Raw genomic sequence first — 12,518 nt, 5'->3', positions numbered from 1 at the left:
AGAGAGAGAGAGAGAGAGAGAGAGAGAGAGAGAGGGGAGAGAGAGCATGTGAGCAGTAGATCTGGAGTCAGTGGACTTGGGTTCAAGTTCTATCTGTGTAACCTTAGGCAAGTGTCTCCACCGCCCTGGGAGCCCAAGTTTCCTCATTTGTAACAAGAAAGCTAACATTAGATTACCATGAAGGCCCTTTCCAATCTAAATCCATGATGCTAATAATTTTTAAATACCTGGTTTTTAATTTGTTTGCTACAAGAGAAAATGTTTATAGGACTAGATTAGTAAGATTCCTTATGACAATAAAAGTAATTTTCCAAGAATATTACAGTACTAACTTTTCCTTCCAAAAGTAGTATTAATTCCTAAATTACTAGAACTCCTATAAATTACGAAATTGGTTCTTAGTTAGATATACAAGTAGAATTCTATTTCAATAAATATCTATATAACGTCTCAGTCAATTTAAATCAGTTGCAGGGTGGGGGAGGTACCAAGTGGAAGGTGTCCAAGCCTGTGATCTCATCAGTGCAGGGAACTCCTGTTGTACATATTCTCTCCACCAATATAGATCAAAACTCCTGTGTAATTTATAATCTTGGAGAATTTCCTGGGGCACTGAGAGATTATAAGACTTATTCAGTATTCTATAGCTAGGCTATGCTGGAGGCAAGATTTGTACCTTGGCATTTCTGATTCCTAGGCCAACCCCCTCTCCACTACAGTAATCTGACTCTCCAAACCAAAGACCACTGTTTTCACGTCCAGGCTAACACCGTTTTGTGCCTCCCTCACGGATCTGAGAATTCTGGTTGAGCTATCTAGCTCATGACTTAAATAATTTAATAAACGTCAGTATATTTTCCAGTTTGTTCAGGGCTAGTCTCTCAGCTTGTAAATCAAAACAAGTGAAATAGTTTTTCCTTCCATAATGCAAACAAAAGTGTTGATTGGTTTCAAAGAAGGAAAAGAAAAAAGAGGATAAGCTCTCTTGGCTTCTACAATACCACACTTTCCCTGGTTCTCCTTTCACCTCAGTGACCACCCCGTGTGTCTCCTTCTTACCTCTTCTTCTCCTCCCCTCCAAACAATGGTATTTCCCAAAACTGTTTCTGAGTTCATGTCCCAGCTCTGACACTTAACTAGCTTTGTGACAAGGATGAGTTAGTTAATCCTCTGACTCTCATCTGTAAAATGGGTATAAAAATAGCTGAGTCTACATTGTAGACTCTGTGTGACAGCTTTAAATGTCACCTCTATTCAAGTAACGACCAGCTCTTTACCTCCCCTCTCAACCTTCTTTGCAGATTGTAGATCCAATTTCCCCACTTCCTGTGTGTCCCCCTAACACCTCAGGGTCAATGAGGGTGGAACCTGCTCCTCTTCCTGACTTTGACATTCTGTTAATACTAGTTCTAGTTAATTATCAATACAAAGGCACTAATCAATGAACAATTATTAATGTTAATTATTACTGATGCTAGTTCACACTGCACACTATTTTATAGCTAACAAAGCTCTGTCCTCACTAGTCCTATGAAACAGTAGCAGTGTTATTCTCTCCAGTGCCCCAGAGGTCACACTGCTAGAGCTGAGACCTGAGCCGGGTCTGTCTCCAACTTCAGTGATCATTATTTCTAGGGTTTGCATCACCATTTCCCCTTTCATCCAGAGTGGAAATACTGGTTTCACCTTTGGTTCCTCTTTATTTTACTCCCCCCCACATCTACTCTGTCACTAAGTACTACCCATTCTGCTTCTGAAGTATTTATGAAATCTGATCTTTCTCTTCCAGGGCCATTGCTACCAGCATCATCTGTTACCCAGACTACTGTGTTAGTAGTCACCTCATCATCTGTTACCTAGACTACTGTGTTAATCTCCTAAATGCTATCTCTGCCTCATCTGTCCAAATTACACACCACTGCGAGAATAATTTTACGAGAGCCCAATTCAAGGCCCCTGTCCTGAAAGCTTCCAAGGTTCCTTATGAAATCAAATTTGGCCTTCTAAACCCAACATTCAAGGTCACCTGTGCTTTGGCTGCTGCCTCTCTTCCAGCCGGCCTTCCCACCTCTCCTGGTGTATCCACACCCCAGCTAAACTGGGCTACTGTCTGCTTTGTGAGCATTCCCCAACCTCTTCCACCTTCCTGTACTCACTCACTCTTCTTTCTGCCCTATGCCCTTCCTCTCTAGATCCGGCTAAATTAGTTTTTATTGAGCGTCCCACTCAAGATCCACTCTCTAAAAAAAGCATCCAAAGACTTCCCTGATTCTCAACATCTTTCTCCTCTTACCTCCCATAGTAGTTTGTACTTTTTTTTAAAAAATGACTGTTTCCATACTGTAATTGTTTATATACTTGTCTCATTTTCCCCACTAGACTACAGATTAGGTGAGAGCAGGGAATTCTTCACTTCAGTGCTCCCAACAATGCCTAGCATGCTGTTTTGTTCACGGTTAGAACATAAGTATGTTTTCAGTAAGTGAATGGCTGAACAGATCCTTTCACAAGTCTTTGACAATTTAATAGTCAATGTCTTTAATGCAGTTTGCTATTTAGCAAAATCTTTAAATGTCATTCTTGCATTTGAATGCCTCTATGCTTTTCAAGGGGCTTTCACATTCATTGTCCCACTTTCTCCTCTTTTGAAAACCTGGCATATCATTTTCACAAAGTAATTTTGTCATTGTTATAATTAGCTAAAAGTCCAACACCCGAAGAACAACTGCAGAAGTCTTTGTCAGAGCTTACATTTTGTTGCTAATAAATCCGATGAAAATCCTATTCAAGAACTTATTTTTATTTTTTTCTTTCATTGGACAGTCATAAGTACAACATAAAGTCCCAGAATAATGCAACTGTTTTACTCTTTCACCTTCAATTCAGTAGATCTGTGACCTAACGGAAGTGGCATTTCCTTTGTCAGTACAGACTGGGACCTCTACTTGCATCCGCATCCTGAGAGACTTTTCTGAACGTGGTGTCCAGCTCTTCCACACGTGGGATGGGGGCGTTTTGTGGGGCCCTTCACATCTTGATGTCATTTTACACATGATTTAAACAAATGACCTACAGTAAAACCTACATAAATTGACTAGAACTAAGAACAAAGCTGTTGAATGATTGCTCTTCCAGATAAGACTACAGAGGATTAGGCCCATGACTATGGTTTAAAGATGACTATTGTTTTTCAGTGGAAGAAAGAGAAAAGCATAATTTTAACCAACCTGAGAAATTAAATACATTTTTACTGGCTTTGCTTAAAGAAAAATATCTTTAAATTGTATTTCATGAGTTTAAAATGTTCTATTCTTCATCAATAAATTTAACACTCTATCTGTCATACCTTGTGTGCTTTAGGAAGGAGAGGGCCAGGTGGTTTTTTTCTGAGTACATAAGCTCGACATCCCTTCTGGAGGTAAAAGGTTGGATTTGACTGTCCTGATCTAGACAAGAGAAATGATCAGTTACAAAGATAAAAACACATAATTACAGAATTTTAAGAGTACAGTAGGCCTTAGATACTGTTTAATTCAACCATCTCATTTTATTATATGCTTTCAAAAATAGTATAGAGCAAATCTACAATAGGAAGGCTTAAAAAATCAAACATATTTTGACAGCCTTCATTTCCCTCCTGGCCCTGCTCCTGACTTTCTGGATTTCAAAACCCCTATATGTCAGGTACCTTCATTCCTCCATCCTCTGGATACACACTTTTTCAGTTCCCATGGCTATTGTCACTCTACCCTCCCCCCTCCCCCTCCCCTTCCCTCCAGCACCATTAGACTTTCCAAGATTGCAAAGAACTCAGTAAAACAAAGTCCTTAAGAACAAGGGCAGTCTTTCTTTCACATTTGCACTTGTATCTCCAGAGCTAGATAGATAGATAGTAAACACTTAATAAATGTCTGTATGTTCCTTTCCTTCTTTCTTCTACAGCCTCCAGTGACTTCTTCTTAGGATAAAATACAAACCCGTTAGGCATTTAAGCTCTTCACAACTGGGCTCCAGCCTCTCTTTCCAGGGTAATTACTCCTCCTAACACTATACATTTAAACCAAACTGGCCTATGTGCTAGACCCTACAATTTATATGACAATCTATCAATGGGAATTCTTATTCCTGAATACCTCCCATCCCTCTTCACTGCCACAGAATCCCTAACCTTCAAGACTCAGCTCTGATGACATTTGTTCCATGAAGACTAGCTTGATCCCTCCAATTGCGAGGGGTCTCTACCTTTACCCAGAAATTACTTTGAATTTAGCTTATATTTTTGTATTTAGTTTATATATCTGCATTACCTGTGTTCATTGATTTCCCCTAGGAGGGATGAGCACATTTTTGTGAATGTAGAAAACAAATATGAATACATACAAATAAATACAAAGTTGTCAGCAAGGTAATTTGGGAAGGCAGGCATTAATAATTGGGGGAGAAAAAGAAAGGCTTCATGAAGAAGACAGTGCTTGAGCTCTGCCCTGAAGAAAGAGAAGAGTTCTGTGATGCAGAAGAGAGGAGGGAAGCACAGCCCAGTCACAGGAGACAGCCAGAGCAAAGGCGGGGAGCTGGGAGATGGCGCTTATAACTGTTTATTGGATCACTGGATTGGAGTGGAGGGGCATGTGCGAAGAATGGAAGGAAGGCCGGTTTGTTGGGTGACAGAGTGAAAGAAGAAGAATAATACCCAACAAGGATGTAAAGATCGGCTGAGGTCAGACAGCGTGAATGGCTTTAAAAACTAAACTGAAGAGTTCCTATTTGATCCCAGAGGCAGTAAGAAGCTATAAGAGTTTAGTGAACATCTGAGTCCTGGAGTCAGGTGCTTAACAGAAATGATTTTGGCAGGAGTGTGTAGAATGAACTGGAGTGGCAAGAGACTCGGGCCAGAGAGATTAATTATGTGGCTATCGCAGTGATTTAGGAAAGAGGTGATGAGGGCCTGAACTCTGATGGCAGCTTTGTAAACAGAAAGAAGGGTTTAGATGTGAAGGATGCTATGAAGGTAGAAAGGAAAATCTGGTAACTGATTAGATACATGGGGTTAAAGAGAATGATGGGTGCAGGAGAATTTGTTTTTAGTAAAGAGCACTGAAAGTGCTCTAGAAAGTCAGGAAATCTGGGTTCTAGACCAAGACCCATGCCCTAGAGAATATATCCCTTCTGCCTTGGGGAACCCAACACTCCCATTCACATCCCCACCCTGATTTAGTGAGTGTCTTACCAGGTTCACTATATATAAACTAGCTCTAATCATGTTTTACTTTACTATCTAGCAATCTTCTCATCAGACCACTTCCTCTGCTCTGGAACCATACTAAAATCAGTACTGCCATTGATCGTAGAAAAGATACGTCAATCTGCTTATGGCTCGCTTAACATCCCTGTAACCTTTTTTTTTTTTTAATGAAAAAACGACAATCAAAGCTTTGTTACTTTTCAGTTAATAAGCATTTTTCTCCTTGGATTTGTTCTGTGAAGTTTGGATTCGGTCAAAGGGCCGCACTTGAGGACCTAGAAGCCACATGTGGCCTCAAGACTGCAGGTTCCCCACCCCTGAATCTGCCCTGTCCCTCATTTGATCATGAATTTCTTCTTTGCTTCTCTAATTTCTTTATAATGTCACCCTTTATGTCTAAGTCATGTAGCCATTTGGAGCTGATCTTGGTAGATGAGGGAAATGTTGGCCTATACCTAGTTCCTGCCAGTTCAGTTTTCCAAGTTTTAAGCAAACCACGGGCTTGTTCTTGCTGTATATTGTGTACCTAATCTGTTCTTTCATCTTGGTATTGCCCACAAATGCACTACTTTCATGTTCAAGAACTCTGACATATCTTTATCTGATCACAATGTGTTGTCATTCCACCTTTCCATTCGCCTTGCAGTCCCAAAGCCTAACTTTTTAATTTAGTTTTTAATTAACATTTGACATTCATTTTTTTTAAAAAAGTATTTACTTTAAACATTCTTTTCTTTTAAAATGTAGAGTTCCAAATTCTATCCCTATCTTCCACCCCTCTACCACCAAGAAGGCAAGCACTATGGTATCAGTTATATATGTTAAATCATACAAAATATATTTCCATATTAGCCACATTGAAAAAAAAAAGCAAGTGAAATAAAGAAAGTGAGAAAATCATACTTCAACTCAGAGTTCATCAGTTTTCTCTCTGGAAGTAGACAGCATTTTTTCATCATGAATCCTTTGGAATTGTCTTGGATCACTTTATTGATCAGTGTAACCAACTCTTTCACAGTTGATCATCATTATAATACTACTGTTACTGTGCACAATGATCTCCTAGTACTTTTCACTTCATTTTGCCTCAGTTGATATAGGTCATGTCATATTTTTTTTTCCTGAAACCACCCCCTCTTGTCACTTCCCATAGCACAACAGTACTTCGTCACAATCATATGCCACAACCCGTTTGTCCATTCCCCAATTCATGAGCATCCCCTCAATTTCCAATTCTTTGCCACCTCAAAAAGAGCTGCTATAAATACTTTTGTGTGTTTGTGTATAGATTGATGACAGATAGAAAGATCCTTTCTGTTTTTCTTTGATTTCTTTAGGGTACAGAGCTAGTAGTGGAACTGCTGGTTCAAAGGGATTCCACAGTTTTATAGCCCTCCAGAATGGCTGCACCAGTTTACAACTGTACCAATGATACATTAATATGTCTGTTTCCCCCATCCCTTCCAGCATTTGTCATTCCTGATAGGTGTGAAGTAGTACCTCAGAGTTGTTTCACTTTGCATTTCTCTAATCAATAATGACTTAGAGCGTTTTTTCATATGACTATAGATAACTTTGATTTCTTTTTCTGAAAACTGTCTGTTCATATATCCTTTGACCATCTATCAATTGAGAATGGGTCTTATTTTTATAAATTTGACTTGAGTCTATATATTTGAAAAAATGAAGCATTTATTAAAGAAATTTGCTGTAAAATTTTTTGATATTACTTCATTGTCTATGGTACCTTTTTTTCTTTTTTTTTTCCTTAAAAGCATTTTATTTTTTTAATTACATGTCAAGATAGTTTTCAACATTCTTTTTTGTAAAATCTTGAGTTCCAGATTTTTCTCACACCTTCCCTTCTCCTCTCAAGATAACAAGCAATCTGATACAGGTTATTGTGAGGGATTATCTGATGTTGGCTACGTGCTACGTGGGGGTTGTGGCATGATGGGGCAGGGACAAGATATTAGGAAGTAACCGGAGCTTACGCTCCTGAGGCAGGGGGCTGTGCCATGTGGAGTTGTGGTGAACTGGGATAGGAACTGGATATGGGGAAGTAACCGGAGCTCACGCTCCCGAGGCAGGGGGCTGTGCCATGTGGAGTTGTGGTGAACTGGGGTAGGAACAGGATACAAGGAAGTAGCCGGAGCACGTGCTCCCGAGGCAGGGGGCTGTGCCACGTGGGAGTGGGACGGCAGAGAACGAGCTCCCTTCGTCACGTCCTCTCCCTAGGTGCAGCGCTAACCCCAGACGTCTCCTTCCGGTATCCAGGCCTAGCTTCCTTTGTCATGTCCTCTCCCTTTATGCAGCGCTAACCCCAGACGTTTCCTTCCGGTATCCAGGCCTAGCTCCCTTTGTCTAGTCCTCTTCCTTGGTGCAGCGCTAACCCCAGACGTCTCCTTCCGGTATCTGGGTCTAGCTTCCTTTGTCATGTCCTCTCCCTTGGTGCAGTGCTAACCCCAGACATCCCCTTCCGGTATCTGATCCTACAATCATTCACTGGTAGGCGGGCTGAGGAGGAGGGGCTAGGAAGGTACATAAGGGGCGGCAGGGGTCGGAGCTCGCTCTCTCTTGCTCCTGCTCCTGCTCTTGCTTTCCTGCTTGGCCGTGCTGTGATGGCCTCTGAAAAAAGTTCGAGTGCTTGCACCTCCCGATCGGCTCATCTCTATGTTTATCCGGGTGGGCTCCGAAGACTGGTAAGTATGACCCTGGCTGCCTGCTCCTGTTAGAAGGAGAGTGCACGGCCCGACCGGCACAGGTTACACATGTATAATCATGCAAAACACATTCCCACATTAGTCTTGCTATGAAAGAAGAATAAGAACAAAAGGGAAAAACCATGAGAAAAAAAAACAACAAAAAGTGAAAATAGTATGCTTCAATCTGCATTCAGATTCCACAATTCTTTCTCTGGATGTGGTTAGCATTTTTCTGTGGTACTTTTTAGCAAAATGTAGTTTCCCTGATTATCTCTTTTAATTAGGTCTAATTTTGCTTTTGCTTTGTCTGAGATCATGATTGCTTTCACTGCCTTTATGGTCCTTCTTGCTGCCAATGCAAAGGCTTCTACCTGCATAAGTGACCCCATTTTATCTAGCTTCTCCTGCATGCTGTTTACTCTATAATCTCCAATCTTTCACTTTTCTTTAATTTCTTCCTCTCTACTAGGTACTTCTCTACTGCTTACAAACAGGCCCATGAGTCCCCTTCCTTGAAAAGACCCTCACTTGATCCAGCTACCCCTACTATCATCCTCTGTTTGTTCTCCCCTTTGTGGCTACACTACTTAAATGTCCTGTTGGACCTTCTGAATTGGATCTCTCATAGACATTTTAAATTCAACATGGCCAAAGGTGAACTCATTATCTTTTCCCCCAAACCTTCTCCCCTTCCTAACTTCCCTGTCACCATCAATGGGACCACCAGCTTTTCAGTCACTGAATCTCACAAACCAGGTGTCATCGTCAATTCTTCGTTCTCCCACCCAAACCCCATATTCAAGTACTACTGTTGCCAAGTACTATTGTTTCTACATCTGTAACATTTCTTTGATAAAACCCTTTCTCTTCTCTGACATTGTCTCAGCACTGGCGCATGTATTCCTCCCTCATTGTAGGAATATTGCAGTAGTCCCTGCTTCAGGTCTCTTCCTATGGTCCATTCTCTACTCAGCTGTTAAACCAATCTTCCTAAATCACCAGCGTGACTATGTCAGCCCCTATTTAATTAACTCCAGTGGCTCCCTATTGCCTCCAGTATCAAATATCAAATCCTGTTTGGCTTTTCAAGTCCCTCATAACCTTCCTCCTTTCTACCTTTAGTCTTCTTGCAACTTGCACCTGGCCCCATGAACACTGGCCTCCTTGCTGTTCCTTAGAGATGACACTCCTCTCAATTCTAGGCATTTTCATTGGCTGGCCCCATACCTTCTCTCTCTCTTGATCTCTATGCCTTGGCTTCTTTCAAGGCTCAGCTAGTCTCACCTTCCGTAAGAAGCCTTTCCTGATTCCCCACTCTCCCATTCTAGTGCCTTCCTTCGATTGATTATCTCCTATTTATCCTATATCTATTTTGTTTATATGTCATTGTTTGCATATTGTCTGTCCCACTGTAAGTTCCTTAAGAATGGAAGCTGGTCTTTTGCCATTATTTGAATCTCCACTGCTTAGCATAATGCCTGGCACATAGCAGGTACTTAAATGCAAACTATCCAATCTGTTCAACTGATCAACCTCTCTATTTCTTAACTGGTACCAAATTGGTTTTTTTTAAATTCAATTTCATTTTCTATTCCAGATTCTCTCCCTCTCCCACCCATTGAGAAGGCAAGAAATAGAAAAACCCACTATAACTATGAAGTTATGCAAACAAACATGTCTCAATCTATACATTGAGTCCATCAGTCTCTAGCTGGAGGTGGATGGCATTTTTTTTTCAGCCCTTTGAAATTGTGGCTGATTGTGTTGATCAGAGTTACTACGTCTTTCAGAGTTGACTATCTTTACAATATTGCTGTTACTGTGTAAATTGTTCTGGTTTTCCTCACTTCATTTTGCTTCAGTTCATCTAAATCTTCCAAGGTTTTTATGAAACCATCCTTTTCATTTTTTACATGACACTAAAATTCCATCATGTTCATATGCCATACCTTGTTCAACCATTCTCCAATTAATGGGCATCTCTGCATTTTCCAATTCTTTGCCAAAACAAAAAGTTTCTACAGATATTTTTGTACATATGGGTCCTTTTCCTTTTCCTTTGATCTCTTTAGAGGTACAGGCCTAGCAGCAGTATAGCTGGGTCAAAGGATATGATAAAACGGTAATTTTGGGCAAAATTATAAACTGCTTTCTAGACTGTTTTAATGATCACTGTTCGGTTGCATAGTTGGAGAACTGGTGCTGCTAGGTCCCCTTTACCATTTCCTCCCTATTATTTTCCTTGAGATTCTTGACCTTTTGTTCCTCCAGATAAATTGTTATTTATTTTCTAGCTCCATAAAGAAATACTTTTAGGGCAGCTAGGTGGTGCAGTGGATAGAGCACCGGCCCTGAAGTCAGGAGGACCTGAGTTCAAATCTGGCCTCAGACCAAACACTTGACACTTAATAGCTGTGTGACCCTGGGCAAGTCACTTAACCCCAATTGCCAAAAAAACAAAACAAAAACCTTTTGGTAGTTTGATTGGTATGGAACTGAATAAGTAAACTAATTTAAGCAGTACTGTCATTTTTACTATATTGGCTCAGCCTACTCATGAAAAAATCAACATTTCTCCAATTATTTATTTTTGTATAATTATTGTGTATTGTTGTACAAATGTTGTGTAGTTACATCCATACAGTTCTTTTTTGTGTCTTAGTTATTTTAAATGGACTTTCTTTTTCTCTCTTCTTGCTCAGTTTTATTGGCAATATATAGAAATGTTGATGATTGTCAGTTTATTGTATATTCATCAACTTTGCTGGTTATTGTTTCCAAATAATTTTTAGTTGACTCTAGAGTTCCTGCAGTAAAATGTCATGATTTTTTTCCCCTCTCTTTGCCAATGTTTATTCCCAGTATTTTTTTTTCTTAGCTCTATAGTTAGCTTTTTGATCAGTATATCAAGTAGTAATGGTGATAAAGGGCATATTTGCTTTACCTTTGATCTTATTGGAAAGGCCTCTGATCTATCTCCATTAAGTACAAAACTGGCTCTTGGTTTTAGGTAGATTATGTAACACATAAAAAGAAGCTAAAAAGCATGAGGGGCAAGAAGAGAAGGGGAGGAGGGTACGTGGTAGAGGCGGCTGTGATGAAGCTGGGGTAGGAAATGATACAGGGGCTGCCCTAGGCACTCTCCTTAAATGAAGGATCTGGGAGGACCTCTCTGACGTCTTCTCTCCACCTCCTCACTGGGTTAGTGCCCCAGGGGTAGGGGGTACTGAAGAGGTGTGAATTTCAGATCAAAAAACAAATCTTAATTTGTGTCCCAGCAATGAAATTTGGTTGAAGGAATTGGGAATGCTTAACCTGGAGAATAAAAGGCATAAGGAGGTGACTTCATACTTATCTTCAAGTATTTGAAGGGCTATCATCTGGAAGAGGGTTGGGTTTCTTCTGTTTACTCCCAGAGGACAGAACTAAGAAAATAGGTGAAAATTGGGAGACTTTATGTTATGAATAACTACTTAATAATTACAGCCATTTGAGGCAGTGGGTCCTCCCTCCCTTGAGGTCCTTAAGCAGAAGCAGGATGACAGATATGGAAAATGAAGCAAAGGTGGTTGCATACAACCCATACATTTAAATAGATTCTTTAGCATTTCTCACATCAGGGACTAACAGAGCCTTTTCATACCTGATATTATCATAATCTGGCTACAAGCTTCTGCCAAACTTGTGATTCTGGAGTTTCCTGTCTTTCTTTTCCTGCCTGAAGGCAATTGAACTGATTTACATGGTTTCTATCTAAGCCTGAGTCATTCTGACACTGTTGAATATTCAGAGGGAGATGTGAGTCCCAAATGACAAAGAGAATGCTAAGCATGACACTGTATACTTGTGTACACGACACTGTACTAACATATTATTATAGTTGTGTTCAGATTTTGGTGAAGAGACATGCAGACAGAAGACACTCCAGAGGGTAAAGACTTTGGCACGGCAGACATGCGTGGGAAATAAAGAAAGCCCACTATGTTTCTGAACTTGCTTGAAATTCTAGAGCTGGGGGCCTTAATATTTTTTTGTGTCACTGATCATCCTGGCAGTCTGGTGAAACCTGTGGAGCCCTGCTTGAAATAATGCTTTTAAATGCATAAAATAAAATACATAGGATTACAAAGGAAACCAATTAGACTGAAATAAAGATGTAACTTTTCCCCCATCCAAGTCCATAGAACCCCTGAAATCTACCCACAGACTCCAAGGGAGTCCAAGGACTGACTTAGAAGGGACTTCCTCGGGGTGAGACTGTTCTTTATCTTCTTGTCAGACCTAAGCTCTCATTTCGCTCGCAGCTGAAGGGCCGCATCGCTCTTCGCGGGGCTGGAGGCGAAGGAGGCCCAGCCGCCTCTGTTACCTGTACTGGGCGACCGTCAGGGGCCTGGTGGGCGCGGCTCCGAAGCCGGGCAAGTGCCGGCTCAGGTAGTCCTCCAGGGACCTCTGGTCAAGTCTGTGCTGGGGCAGGACGTCGCCCGTGTCGGGCTCTCTAAACGCTTCGGACGCCATGGTCAGCCGCCACCGCCGCCAGCACCGCCTCCGGGACACCAAGGGGCCGAGGACCA

At 41.0% G+C, this 12,518-nt stretch overlaps 1 protein-coding gene across 1 annotated transcript in view; it reads right to left on the bottom strand.

Annotated features, from left to right (window-relative positions):
• Positions 1-12,518, bottom strand: part of ACAD11 (acyl-CoA dehydrogenase family member 11) — an 88,977-nt gene extending 76,459 nt beyond the window's left edge. Inside the window, exons 1-2 of the mRNA XM_027872538.1 lie at positions 12,314-12,518; positions 3,347-3,446 (exon numbers count right to left, since the gene is read on the bottom strand). Of these exons, the coding sequence (XP_027728339.1) occupies positions 3,347-3,446; positions 12,314-12,462 (249 nt within the window). The 5' untranslated portion in view covers positions 12,463-12,518. The remainder of the gene's footprint in view (positions 1-3,346; positions 3,447-12,313) is intronic.

This window comes from Vombatus ursinus, unplaced genomic scaffold (assembly GCF_900497805.2).
Source record: "Vombatus ursinus unplaced genomic scaffold, bare-nosed wombat genome assembly UNPS02014799.1, whole genome shotgun sequence".
Classification (NCBI taxonomy): domain Eukaryota; kingdom Metazoa; phylum Chordata; class Mammalia; order Diprotodontia; family Vombatidae; genus Vombatus; species Vombatus ursinus.
The sequence above is the reverse complement of the archived record's forward strand: the minus strand, read 5'-3'. Positions and strand labels throughout refer to the sequence as shown.